At 36.3% G+C, this 13,244-nt stretch overlaps 2 protein-coding genes across 2 annotated transcripts; one reads left to right on the forward strand and one right to left on the reverse strand.

Annotated features, from left to right (window-relative positions):
• Positions 1–2,039: 2,039 nt before the first annotated feature.
• Positions 2,040–4,989, reverse strand: LOC137718836 (replication protein A 32 kDa subunit A). Its single transcript, XM_088698276.1, is given in 11 exon segments — positions 2,040–2,373; positions 2,514–2,646; positions 2,719–2,804; positions 2,854–2,955; positions 3,049–3,125; positions 3,761–3,838; positions 3,973–4,014; positions 4,206–4,230; positions 4,233–4,302; positions 4,425–4,535; positions 4,730–4,989. Coding segments are annotated over 10 exon segments (807 nt in total). The 5' UTR covers positions 4,835–4,989; the 3' UTR covers positions 2,040–2,373; positions 2,514–2,535.
• Positions 4,990–6,837: 1,848 nt separating this feature from the next.
• Positions 6,838–12,839, forward strand: LOC137717508 (protein ACTIVITY OF BC1 COMPLEX KINASE 1, chloroplastic). The gene is made up of 14 exons (XM_068456892.2): positions 6,838–7,293; positions 7,578–7,784; positions 8,433–8,522; positions 8,640–8,786; positions 8,923–9,087; positions 9,248–9,388; positions 9,467–9,646; positions 10,100–10,295; positions 11,073–11,200; positions 11,433–11,504; positions 11,771–11,883; positions 11,979–12,126; positions 12,222–12,291; positions 12,557–12,839. Exons 1-14 carry the CDS (start codon positions 6,979–6,981, stop codon positions 12,619–12,621), a joined length of 2,037 nt encoding a protein of 678 aa, XP_068312993.2. The 5' UTR covers positions 6,838–6,978; the 3' UTR covers positions 12,622–12,839.
• The last annotated feature ends 405 nt before the right edge of the window (positions 12,840–13,244 follow it).

A 13,244-nucleotide genomic window follows, 5' to 3' on the forward strand; every position in this document is an offset into this window, starting at 1 on the left:
ACATTAAGGATAACATTTGTGTCTCTCCGCTTATAATAGACAATCCCACACCTGTAATTAATGAATTTTTGCAGTCTGAACATTATAATCATACTCTAACCAAGCCAAAAAAATTGTACTCTAAAACAAAAGCTATATTTTTTCTAAACTATTTACATAATTGTCACACTATCCAAAGTCTTGTCTTAGGAAAGTTTGGGTGAAAATATTAATTGGGGAGAACATTATCCATTATCCAGTAGAAATGTGCCTTGTGTTTGTGGCTGAGAAAGAGAGAGAGAGAATCACTTATGAACACGAACACTTTTACAGTTATTGTTGACTGGGTTTTGATTGGAAATGATTCTTGAGGGGGATGAAGATCAAAATCTCAGAGTGTGAGGGGCTGCACGTGAAGGAGATATCACCAACCAGGTGTCACCTGCCACGTGTAATAATGGGATTGTAACTTCGCTTGAGCTTTTTCTTGTATAGAGTGTGTGTGCACGTGGCACAGATTTTGAATCCCAGAAACGGATTTTGATGTTTGTGTTGTTTTCTGAGAAATCAAAAGAAAAGAAAATTACATAGTATCTAAAGACTTAGAGTTTGTTTAAAAGTGCTTTTAATCAATATGTTAAAAGACTTGTCTCAGGGCGTGCTTAGGCAGCCTTTGAGGTTGGACGTGAGGATTGCCGCCTCTATTTTGAGGGAGTGGGCGAACGGTGAGCCGCCGAGACGAAGGAGGCGTGCCTCAGGGCGTCCAGGCATCTCTGTTTGGTTGCTTTAATAAAAAAACTAGCATTTGCATACACTTTTTGTGTGTATAAACACATTTTTTTAGAAAATGAGAATGAGAGAGGGAGAGAGAAAACGTGGGGGGGGGGGGGGGAGTGGGAGGTTTTTTTTTTTTTTTTTTTTTTTTGAGGCTTCAATAAAAAACAGTAAATTTTGGATTTGTGAAATTACATTATTACCCATCATTTTTTTTTAGTGATAGAAGACTAAGTAATCTTTTCACCATTTTTTGGTTGACAAAGAGCGTTTCATTAATTAATAGAGATTAAAAAAAATTAAAAAAAACTCCCAAACCCAAATTTTGGATAGGTTTTAACTACCTTATACCTCTTCCTTGCACCATCCCGTGTGCTCCGGCAACAACCGCGACACTAATCTTTGACAGCCTTCTGCAGCACCCGTTGCCAGCCTTCAGCAGCAACACCACCACCCCCAGCGACAGCACGCAACACCCAAAGACTGCACTGCCGCCAGCACTCCCACAGATCCCCATTTTTTACGGCTAGGGTTTCTGATTTTTATTTTTTTTATATAATGGATGTGTGTGATGTCTACGTGCGGTTATATGTGTGCTCATTGTTTTTTTCATCCTTTATTTATATAATATATATATATATATATTTATAATATATGTGTGTGCTCAAGATGATTATTGATTAATAATTTTTTTTTTAATATAATATATGTGTGCACTCAGTGTGTGATTAACATTTATGTGCTGTGTTCACTTGTGTATTATAATTAATATTGCCGTGCATTGTAATTACATAATATATAGTTCCATTGATTAATTGTAATGCTTGGTTAATTTTATAATAGATTTGGATGATATTACCATTTAAAATTTTACAAAATATTATTTTATATATAATTATATATAATATATAAAACATATATATTTTTAAAATTAGGTCCCGTGAGGCTTTGCCTCACACCTAGGCGGGGCTATCCATGGGACGTCTTGCCTACGCCTTCGCCTTTTAATACATTGCTTTTAATACAGTTGAATTTTGATGAATTTTGTTTGAAACCAATCTTTAATAAAAACACAAGCAAATCCTAAAAAACACTTTAAGATACTTCTTAAGAGAAACACATAACTAGTATTTTTTCACATAAAACACTTAAAAAGTATTTTTAAAAACCATAACTAAAAACACTTTCGATCATTTTAAAAACGCTTCCAAACGAGCCTTTAGCAGCGTGATTTTTTAGAGACTAAAACCGAACGAGTAGGAAACAAGATAGGACATAACTAAGAATACAAGGAAACAAGAAATGATATTTTCCCAACACTACGTTGGAAATGATTAGTATAAACTGAATTTGTTATCTCGCAACATTTTTTGATCAACCAAAATAGCGAGCTCGGTTAAATTGAACTTTGATACTGAACCCACCTGAAGATCCAAAGGGATAAATTAGATATGGGAAGAGAAATACACATAACAGTGTTCATACAGGTACTTCCAAGTTCCAACCCTAAGCACCAAGTTCAATTTGTGATGAATATTAACCATATGCTGCTGATTTGTAGTGAAACTCGTCGATTGTGGAATAATTAAGCCTTCCTCCTCGAGAGACCTGATAGCTTCCCTGGAATACCAAAGTGAAATTCAGAGTAAGAATCAAATATTTCAGCGTGTGAGCAGGTGTAAGCGCATGTCTGTGTGTATGTGTGTTTGAGAGAGAGAGAGAGAGAGAGAGAGAGAGAGAGAGAGTTTGAGAGAGAGTACAAGATCTTTTCCATGGGAACTTTCAGGTGCTGGAAGAGTTAATCTGTGTGTATCCCCTTTTCTTTTCCACTGCAATAAAATACCAGTACCAAAGTTTCAATACAACCGGCACCAAGATAACTAAAATGCGAGGCTGCAGCCAACACGTCTTAGGCGACAAAAACAAAACCAAATCGGGAAATGAAATTAATAGTAAAATTGTTACTCACATGCTTGAAGGCTGCTGCAGATAGTCAAGGACCAACTGATCACAGCTCTTTAGTCCATCAATGCTAACTTGCCCGGAGAACTACAAAATTGAACATTAATTGCTTGCCAAACAAGTAATGACAACATAATTGGTTTGACGGGGCTGTCTGATATCCAGTTGACCTGCTCTCCACAGGAGTGTTCAAAGATGAGTTCATAGGCTGGGTTTGAGTGGCAGTATTCCCTTGCAGCTTTAATAAATTATAAGGTACAGTCTATCAAATTCATCTTCAAGTGAATGAATGCAGAAAACAAAGTAATTCGTTCATCAATTCAAAATAGTAATGTAACTTGGACATCTGCAAGTGGGTATGTATGCATTCAATGAAGTGGAAGGTAACTTCGTCAAAGTTTTTCACAGGCCTGTAACAAATTCAAGGCATATACTGTCAGTTTTAGAATGAGTGGTTGTTAAAGCAGTATCAACAGAGCATGATATACAACGATCATACATTCATCAAAAACAAGATAAATAAAACATCCAAAAGGAGTACTAGTTTGTGTCAATCATGCAGCAAATCAACAATAACAGAATGCTCCCTTACAGAAAGAAAAAGAATTGACCAATTTTTTTAATCAGATATCCAAATTAAAGTGAATGTCATTTTTCTACAATAGTTGTCTGAAAACCTAAGTTCTTTGACAATACATAAAGACTTCAATGTAACCTAGAGAACAGGGGGACTACTCCCAACAAGTTAAGAAATTGTTGAGCCAGATCAAAAGCTCAGTAGTCACAATACATCTATGCTAACAGATTTATAAATTCACCTTTATCTTGCTTCAAACATGTAAGGCACAATGTTTGTTTGAGTTCACATGCACAGTGCACCTGTGTGTATTGTGTGTGCTATGTACAAATATTCATATTTGACAAGTCCTGCCAGCATCATTCTACATCAATTGACAATCTGAAATTATCCATATGATGAGAAGTGTAAATTTCTACAGGCACTCAAAGTTATAAAAAAAAAAAAGGAAGATCTATATACCCATACCTCACAGAAAAGGCAACAATCTGTCGAACACCTTGAAAGACTTTCAAGTGTCCATTAACACGAACATACATTCCATCTCTGTAGCAAAATAGGTCAGAACATAATATGTATAAGCATTTCACAAGGTTTTGGTTACTCAACAATCCCGATATCTATATACGAAGACTCAAAATTCCAACGTAAAACTCACAGATGATGGTGAGAGAACTTACTCGATTTCCTGCATTTCTCTAGAGTCAAAATTCTCATTCACCCTGTTGAGATAATTAAACATAGAAGATTCAGAACTTAAATCATTATGCGTCTATCCATATAATCGAAACACATGTCTAGCTTATTTTGCTAGATTGTGCATTGCACTGAACATCAAAACGCAATAAACTCTTCAAACAATTAACATTGTGATAATATAAACGGAATCTAAACGGACAATGCAAAAAGTTACCATCTTCGGCACTTGATTCGCCCTGCCCGTCATCCACAGTGAAACCAACATCAGTGTTCCTTTCGGCATTATCGAAAGCCATCCTAACAACCGATACCTAACCAACCAAACATCATATTAACTGAAACGTTTCGGAAATCTCTTTTGTTCCATTTCAAGTGACTGTTATGAGAAACAAACAGTAAAATCCCAATGAAAATAAAAATGGTGCATACATACATTGGCAACATCTGCACCATTGATCACAAAGTTCGATTTTTCATCACCGGACTGATGAGCTTCGCTGATCTACTTCACCGTCACCGGAACCAATCCGTGAGTTTCGCGGCGCTGAAACAACAATTGTAACAAAATACATACAAAAATCAATAAATAGCAAACGTAAACGGAAATAAGTGACGAAACACCGACTTGGCCGAAACCCTAAATCATTTTTTAAGCAGATAAGCATCAAAACTAAAAACTAATTAATTAGACACTCTTTAATTTTCATACTTTTCACAGTTATTCGAGAGATGCGTTACCTTGGCCGGAGAGGGAGTGGAATCATCGAATTGAGTGGGCAGAGAAGCCATGAAACCGTCGCCGGAGAAGGCGTTGGTCGCGTCGAATTGGGAGCCTGAGAACATCTTTGAAAACCTTAGAAACCGATCTGTGAAAGGAAAGAGAGAGGAAATGAAAGTGGCGGTCTGATATATTTAGGAAGGCAAACAATCTTCCCGCCAATCTTGTTTTTACTTTTTTATTTACCCGCTGAATTTTCGTCTTCATATCGGCAAAATGATTCGAATTGAATCCGTCCTTTTTATTATTATTATTGATTTATATTTTATGCATATGAGAAAGATAATTGTTATTTATGAATTTAACTTTAATGCTACGTGACACTTAATTTTATAAATATTTTAGTGTTTGACTTGATTTTCACAATTGTAAGATTTTTTATCGACAATGTTAACAATTCATTTTCATATCACCCAATATTAAATATTATTTAAAAAATTGGTTATTTACATATACAAAGCTATTAACACTCATTAAATGTTTATTTTTCTACACGATAAAAAAATTTGCTCACTTGGTAAGGTCATGCTTTGTTTGTCGCTTCACCAAGGTTTAAGTCCAATCGTCATCAATTCTCGTTGATGCGCGATATGTAAAATTCTTCCGTAAATCTATACCGCTAGCAGTTATGTGTCACACATAAGTCCCCCTGCTCGAGGTTACTTATTTATAAGTCCATGCAAGGTTCATTCTCCCATCAATGTGGAACTCATTCTTAGCATGCCCCTCACGTGTGACAAATTTTTAAGCCTAATAGGTTGACAACACAACAAGGTAACGTGGAACATGTGTGGCCGTTTGGCTTCACACATACACGGACAACTTACTCTGATACCATGAAGAATTTCTATCAATGTGAGACTCATTTTCAACAGATAGCCAAACGGTGAGAGTAACCAATCTCCCCTAAATTTTTATTTTTTTTACCAAAAAAAATTTCTAGGTAATTTTTTCAGAATGCAAAGAACAACTTAGTGTCTATAACCGCAATATGGTTATTCCAGTACAGGTTCTTCCCCTTAGCGTTCAAGCCCTCATTCCATTAAAAACAACTGATAACTAGTTGGTTCGCTATACGTTGTAATTGAAGTCGCATTTAAGGTGAGTATATCAAAAAAAGGGAAATTGTATTGGTACAAAAGTAATTTTTGGCAAAATATGTGATTTTACCTCCAACTACTAACTTTGAAAATTTATATGAAAAAATTAGCCAATTTGTAAAAATAAAAATAATGATAACAAATTGCTGATAAATGTAACCCTCTAAGAGCAAGTCCACCCATTTTAGGAGGACAAAGGTGATTAAATTGCCCTTATGATTCACTCAAAGTCTAAATAGTAATTGCCTTTATGCAAGTACACTGTTGGGAACAGGAAAGTAAGAGTAGTAGCAATTACTATTGATAAATATACTATGTAGGAAGGAATATAAGATAAAATATTCAAATTTTCTATAATTATGATTACGTCACCTAATCCTAAGAAGATCCTAATTTGACTCAAATTTGAGTTTTTTTGCTTCGGAGGCAAATAATATTGCAAAATAACTATCTGATTATGCCTTTGACCAGTTCGATCACCTGAACTTCATAGGCTATAGGCATTCTGGTAATTAGCACGATCGCCTAAACTTCACGGGCTATAGGCATTCCATAATTGCATGAAGTCGTTGGTGTCCAATTAGTCCACAATTTTTGCTAAGAAATAGCCATATTTAAAAAATAAAATAAAAACCTAACATATATCACAAAAATTATAAACGTGACATATCTACAATTAGAATTTTCACAAAACAAAAAAACCTAACCACATCAAACTCGATAAAACGAGACAAATCTAGTAAGCGAACAACACGTAATACTAACACCATTTTATATTGAAGTGCTAAGAACAATAATATCTCATTTAACAATGAAATGATCTAACCAAAAAACTAAATGGAAGAAAAGACTTGCTTAGTTAGTTGCCTGTCACTTTCCCAACCGTTAGACGTCACCTAATCTTCCCGTACAAAATTGTATGTGGATGGATGCCCATCCATCACACAAATAAAATTATAAATATTATTATCTTTTTTTTAGTTTTCGAACTAATTTTTGAAGTCTTTACTTGCTCTCTTCTTCCTTTTTCCCCCTAACCACCAAAAATTATAATCCCACTCCCATTTCACTCCCCGAATCCCTCAACCTCCACTGAGAGAGCAGAATCCATGAATTTGCTCTGCGTAAATTGCGTAACCGCAGCTCCGTTTCCCGCCAATCAGCACCTGAGCTCGCGAGCTCACAATGTTCCGAGTCGCATCAATGCGCCTTCGCGTGCTCCGGCGTCGTTCGATTACAGGCTTCGGATACGAAGAGGCAAGAAACCCTTGCGATTCCGAGTTTCGAATGCCGCAATCGAAACGCGGAGGAGCTTGGCGGCGTCTGCTGGCGAAAGGCAATTGAGCAAACCTAGCGCGGCCATGGAGCAGCTCGACTTCGAACGCGGTGTTTGCGTGCCGTTTCGGAAGTACAGTCCGGAAACTGTATGAAATTGAACTCTAGCTCAGTGAATTTATCTCATATTTTGTTAACTTCTTGTAATTTTTTTGTGAATTTTTGTGTTAATCTTGTGATGGTATGCAAATGATCAAGCCTGGTTGAAATTCAGTTAATCTGTTACATTTCTGAACTAAATTCGAGTTTGATTTCGTATGGATTCGATGATCCTCTAGTTGAAAATTGGATGTATTATTTTTTTTTTTGGTGTGAATTTGTTAGGCACTTGTATTCAATTTGGCATGAATTTCTTGATGTTATCTATAATTAGGTGAGGAATACGGTGTTGGAATCCAGAGGAGCAATTGTGTCGTTACTTTCGAGGGGTGTGGAGATTGTCTGGAGTTTGGGATTTTACTGGTCCACCTTGGCGTATGACTACGTCATAGGAAGGGATGAAGAGGTTGTTTCAGCTCGTGCTCGGCAGCTTAGAAACCTCCTATGTGATTTGGGGCCTTCTTTCATTAAAGCCGGCCAGGTTTGAACCTCACTCAAATGAGTTATATCCTACTGTCTTTGCTGAAATTTGTCAGTTTACTTCATTGGATTAACTGCAAAGCTGAATTTTATCATAGCAAAGCAAATTAAGAGAAAATAATGCATCAACTATAGGTTTACTATCAGGTTTTAATAAGAATAAGATGGATTATCCAGTGAAGAAGTAATATGTCAAGATCTAAAAATGTAGATGTAACTGGAGACTGCCTACACATAATAAAAAAAAATGAACAATGAGAATTCATTGTGGTCGATCCTATGCATTTGGGACAACGATTTTTTAGATTAATTCTAATATTTAGGTAATAATTCTCGATGAACAGATTTTTTATTTATTTTTTTAATTTTTGTTTTTAAATTGTAAGCTATCCTTTTTTAAATAAATTAAATGGTTTTTCTGGGTTATACATAGAGATTTCTGAAATTTAGATCATAGAGATTTTGCTGGCTGTTACTTGTCACCATGTTCATATTATTCTAATCAGAACTTCAGCTGTAGTATGAAGTATCAAAGTTGAAATTTTCTCTCCGAGTACCAATTTGAAATCTACTTGCACTCAGACAACGAATTTAAGATTCATATGCTTGTGCAATTAAACATTTCCTGATTTCACCCATTTATTGAAAGGTTCTTGCAAACAGACCTGATATTATCAGAGAAGATTATATGAATGAACTCTGCATTCTTCAAGATGACGTTCCTCCCTTCCCCAATCAGGTAAAATCTCAATTTACCAAAAAGTCATTGGTTCCAGTTGCTTGCATTTGTGATGAGACACTTTTACTGTGTGGGGTTTGCTTAACTTACAATAGCATATGGCATGCATTGCTTCAGGTTGCCTTCGACATAATAGAAGAAGAAATGGGGAGACCCCTAGAATCTGTTTTCAGTAAAATTTCGTCTCAAACGATAGCAGCTGCCAGTTTAGGTCAAGTATACCGAGCTACATTACGTGACTCTGGCGAGGAAGTTGCTATTAAGGTTTACCAAAGGGCCTTTTCTTAGGTCATTAACAGCTCTACGGTTATTGTGTTGTGAGAATAATGAAAACGTTACCTGTGGCAAAAATGTTGAAAAAAAAAAAATTCTAAATTTATGTTTGTTTTTTCACTTACAGGTTCAAAGACCGCAGATAGAACCTATAATTTATCGGGATCTTTTTCTTTTCCGAACTCTTGCTTCATTCTTAAATGGCATCAGTCTACAGAAACTGGGGTGCAATGCTGAGCTGATTGTTGATGAATTTGGTGAGAAGCTTTTGGAGGAGCTTGATTACACTTTGGTACCTTTCAGACCGCACTATAGGGGGACTAAAAGTGGACTTTGGCCCCATTATATTTATGCCTATGACTTCATTACCATCGTCACTTGAATGCAATTTAAACTGCCTTTTTTCTTTTGACCTTTCTAATTACTACTCCAAATCTCTTTCCTCTGAACAGGAAGCCCGCAATATTGAAGATTTTCTTCTGAACTTTGAAGGTGATCCTACCGTCAAAATTCCTCGGGTTTACAAAGAGCTTTGTAGTTCACGTGTTCTAGTGATGGAGTGGATTGATGGTATTCGGTGCACTAACCCACAGGTATGATTGTCAAGATAAAATATTTTAAAGCAATGAGATATCATATCTATATCAATAATATCTTGCCCCGCATTTCAGGCTATTAAAGAAGCTGGTATTGACGTAAATGGGTTCTTAACGGTTGGAGTCAGTGCTGCATTGCGGCAATTGCTAGAATTTGGGTTGTTCCATGGAGATCCACATCCTGGAAATGTTTTTGCCATGCGTGATGGGCGTATTGCATATGTGGACTTTGGGAATGTTGCTGTGCTTAGTCAGGTGAAATAGATACTTCAATGGCATTCAATAAAATAATGATTGAGAGTAGATAACGCCCTTGTTTTTATTTTCTTTAGCACATAGGCATCTGCATTTGACAGTTTGTTGATTATTGGGGTTAATGAAAGAAATCAATATACTGTCTATAAATAGTACATGTCTTTGCATCGCATAGATGGCCAAGGTACAAAGATGTATCACTTACCCTTATTTCGAAGTCTTGTAATATACTCTTTTAAAACTTGAATCTTCAATTCTCCTTATGGCTGTGAGGATTAACATAGGACATAGCAACCATGCATTCATGTACGAGGACACCCCAGCCACCAAAACCAGTGCTTTTCTATTGTCCATATGAAAATATCACGTATCTATATCTGCTATTTTCCTATTATGCGTTAGTTTTTCTTAATTTTCATGTCCTACATATTGATCTATCTTTTAGTTTTTCAGCAAAATAAACAAATTTTAATTGATGCTGTTGTCCATGCTGTAAACGAGGACTATGTTGAGATGGCAAATGATTTCACCAGACTTGGCTTCTTGGCTCCTGGGACTGATGTCTCTCCTATTGTTCCAGCTTTAGAATCAATATGGCAGAACTCTGTTGGAAAAGGACTGTCTGACTTTAATTTTCGAAGCGTTACAGGTAATTCATGTCCTAAAGTCTTTATTTTTATGTCTGCTTTAGTTTTCTTTCTGTGGATTCTACAATCAACTTGTTTTAGAGCTCTTAGAACTTGGGAATGCTTCTCCCTTGTCTGCATTATATAATATACATTGTGGTTTAGAATCATTAGATGTTCATTTGGGACACTCATAATATTTGAAGCACAATTGGTTGGGGAGGTAAGAATTATAACTGCATAAAGATAACAACTAGCATAACTTATAAAGTTCCTTGGCATTATATTACATCAGTCTGGCTTCACCATGATTAAGGGTTTATAGATATACAGAGAGACACCTCTTATTGTGTTTAGTAATAAAAGAATAAAAGTGTTATTGTTGTTATGATATTTTAACTCTCTGAAAATTGACTAAAGTAACCTATAGGACACCTTCACTGTTCTCAGACAGTGAAGGTATCTATTGGAAAGCGAGAGTTAATCAAGATTGATCTTAGTTTTTAACTGGAAATTGTATGATGCCTTTGCTCTAGCTTACTTGTCAAAATTATACATATTATGTCGGGCTACCTGGTAATGTTGAGAGTTATCAGATTCTTATAAAAGAAACATGACTTTCAATTCACTCTGCATGTGTTAGCGTGTGCAGACTGCGGATATATTTTCTATTATGATTTAGTTGCCTGCGGGGTGTTCTTGTGCTTTGGGGGAAATGGATAATTGCATTTCGTTAGTAACTTCTGTTTGATCTTTTCTAGTGCTTTTTTTGACATGCACTATTGCTGGCTCTGCTGTAGGGAAGTTTAACCAATTAGTCTACAACTATCCCATCCGTATCCCAGAGAGGTTTTCCCTTGTCATCCGTTCTTTGTTGACTCAAGAGGGCATCTGTTTTACTTTGCAGCCAGACTTCAAATTTCTTGAGGCAAGGGCAGATCTTTTTATCATACTTTTTCTGGCTATCATATCTTTTAATTGATGCTATATGTAAAAGTTCTGTTATGGATTCAACCCTATGGTAGTGATGGAGCGCCTGCCATGTTTTACAATTAGAAACTTCGTATATCGTATGCAAATTTCGTTATTGCAATGATAGCCATCTGTCTTGTACATGCTTTCCTTCCCCACACTATTATTGACATTATTCAGTCAAGCAGGTTGCCTATCCATATGTGGCAAAGCGCCTACTGACAGATCCAAACCCAGCTCTACGTGAACGCCTCATACAGGTCAGTTCAAAGTTATTATGATGTGATGTGCTTAAAAGTCTGTTAGTTGAATAACTTGAAATTAAATCTTATCCCCATATATTCAAGAACTTGTACTCCTTAACTTGCTCTACCATGAAAAAAAAAAAAGAAAGAAAGAAAGAAGAAAAGTAAGAAGTTGCTCTGAATGAAATGAGCAGTATGGCCCACCGCTTATTGATTGTCTAGTTTAAAGCTTTTGTTTCTGAAATTGAAATCCTTCAGTAGTAATCTGCTTATGGTTTTAGGTATTATTTAAAGATGGTGTTTTCCAATGGAAGCGGCTAGAAAACCTTATTGTTCTTGCCAAAGAAAATGTGACCAAGATGAGCAGCAATCCTGCATTTCAAGCTGTAGACACGTATGTATCTGTATCTACTCATATCGTGCTTTGCTTTGTTTGTTCTACTGCTTGGGGGTTTAAAACCCTATATTTTCTTTGGCTGTTTTGTGCAGGCAAGGGTCAAGAAAATTGCAATTTAGTAGGAAACTGGACCTCACTGACACCATCAAAGATGGAGCTCGCCTTTTCATTTTTGATGAAGGAATTCGTAGAAAGCTTATTCTTGCTTTGACGGAAGATTCAAAGCTTCACATTGAAGAGGTATGAAAATCTGAGAAATTTTTTTAGTAAAATTAAAAGATAAAACCCCAAGAATTGAGTTTTGACAAGATCTGTTGTCAATGTCTTCTCTCTAGCTTGTGGATGTGTATAGACTCGTTGAAGATCAGATAGACATACCGTCAGTTGCAGTGGAAGTAGCACGAGGTAAAAAACTTCATTTTACCCTTTTTAAATCAAGTTCAGGCTACATATTATCGTATTTGCAATCGTATGTTTTACAAAGCCGAATCTTAAGTAGATTCACTTACATCAGTGGGTTTCATTTTTGCGAGAGATGTGGTAAGCAATGTCGTACAAACCTACAAGTAGCATTACTTGCCAGATTGTTTATAACGTGGCACAAGAAAACCGATTATTTTTTCCGAATCTTTTGTGTTTATATCTCAAAATCTTGTGCTGGGACTTGCAGATTTCCCAACCGTTGTACGAGATCTGATGCTTTCCTGGAGCGAGTCGGTGTTATCTGATAGATAGACCAAGTTCTGGAGTTGAGCTGCAAAAACATAACCGAATTACGGGTATTATACGACATGAATCTAACACACTTATCGGATGTCAACCTGTTATCTCAAAAGTTGTAAATTGCCTTGCAAATGTTGTAAATGAGAAACATTCACTGCACCCGTAATTGGGAACGATTACTTGGTATAGTAAAAAGTATCTGCAAACCAATTGCAGTTTTTGGGGGCAAATTGAAGTACTAGAGATAATGTTGTGAAATAATGGAAAACAAAAAATTACTAGAAGATTATAGCAAAAATAAAATACAAAATGAGGATGTGTAAGAATGTGTTTTTAATGCGCGCGCATCATAGAATTAAATGTGTTTTAAACGACAGTAAATAATATTTCATATAAAACACATTCTATGTCACATCCCGGTCCGGGTGGGACCACTTTCCGGGCTCGCTCCACCACCGTAGCACGATATTATCCGCTTTGGGGTTACCATTCTCTCACGGTTTTGTTTTTGGGAACTCACGAGCAACTTCCCAGTGGGTCACCCATCATGGGATTGCTCTAGCCCTCTTCTCGCTTAACTTCGGAGTTCCTACGAAACCCGAAGCCAATGAGCTCCCAAAAAGCCTCATGCTAGG

Source organism: Pyrus communis, chromosome 8, assembly GCF_041283825.1.
Source record: "Pyrus communis isolate YQ-2024b chromosome 8, ASM4128382v1, whole genome shotgun sequence".
NCBI classification, from domain to species: Eukaryota; Viridiplantae; Streptophyta; class Magnoliopsida; order Rosales; family Rosaceae; genus Pyrus; species Pyrus communis.

Excerpts from the sequence above, each read along its gene's own strand:
- LOC137717508 (XM_068456892.2), top strand. The coding sequence starts at position 6,979 with ATGAATTTGCTCTGCGTAAATTGCGTAACCGCAGCTCCGTTTCCCGCC. Across the intron at positions 9,088-9,247 it reads AGGAGCTTGATTACACTTTG|GAAGCCCGCAATATTGAAGA; the intron begins GTACCTTTCAGA and ends TCCTCTGAACAG. Across the intron at positions 11,884-11,978 it reads GCATTTCAAGCTGTAGACAC|GCAAGGGTCAAGAAAATTGC; the intron begins GTATGTATCTGT and ends TGTTTTGTGCAG.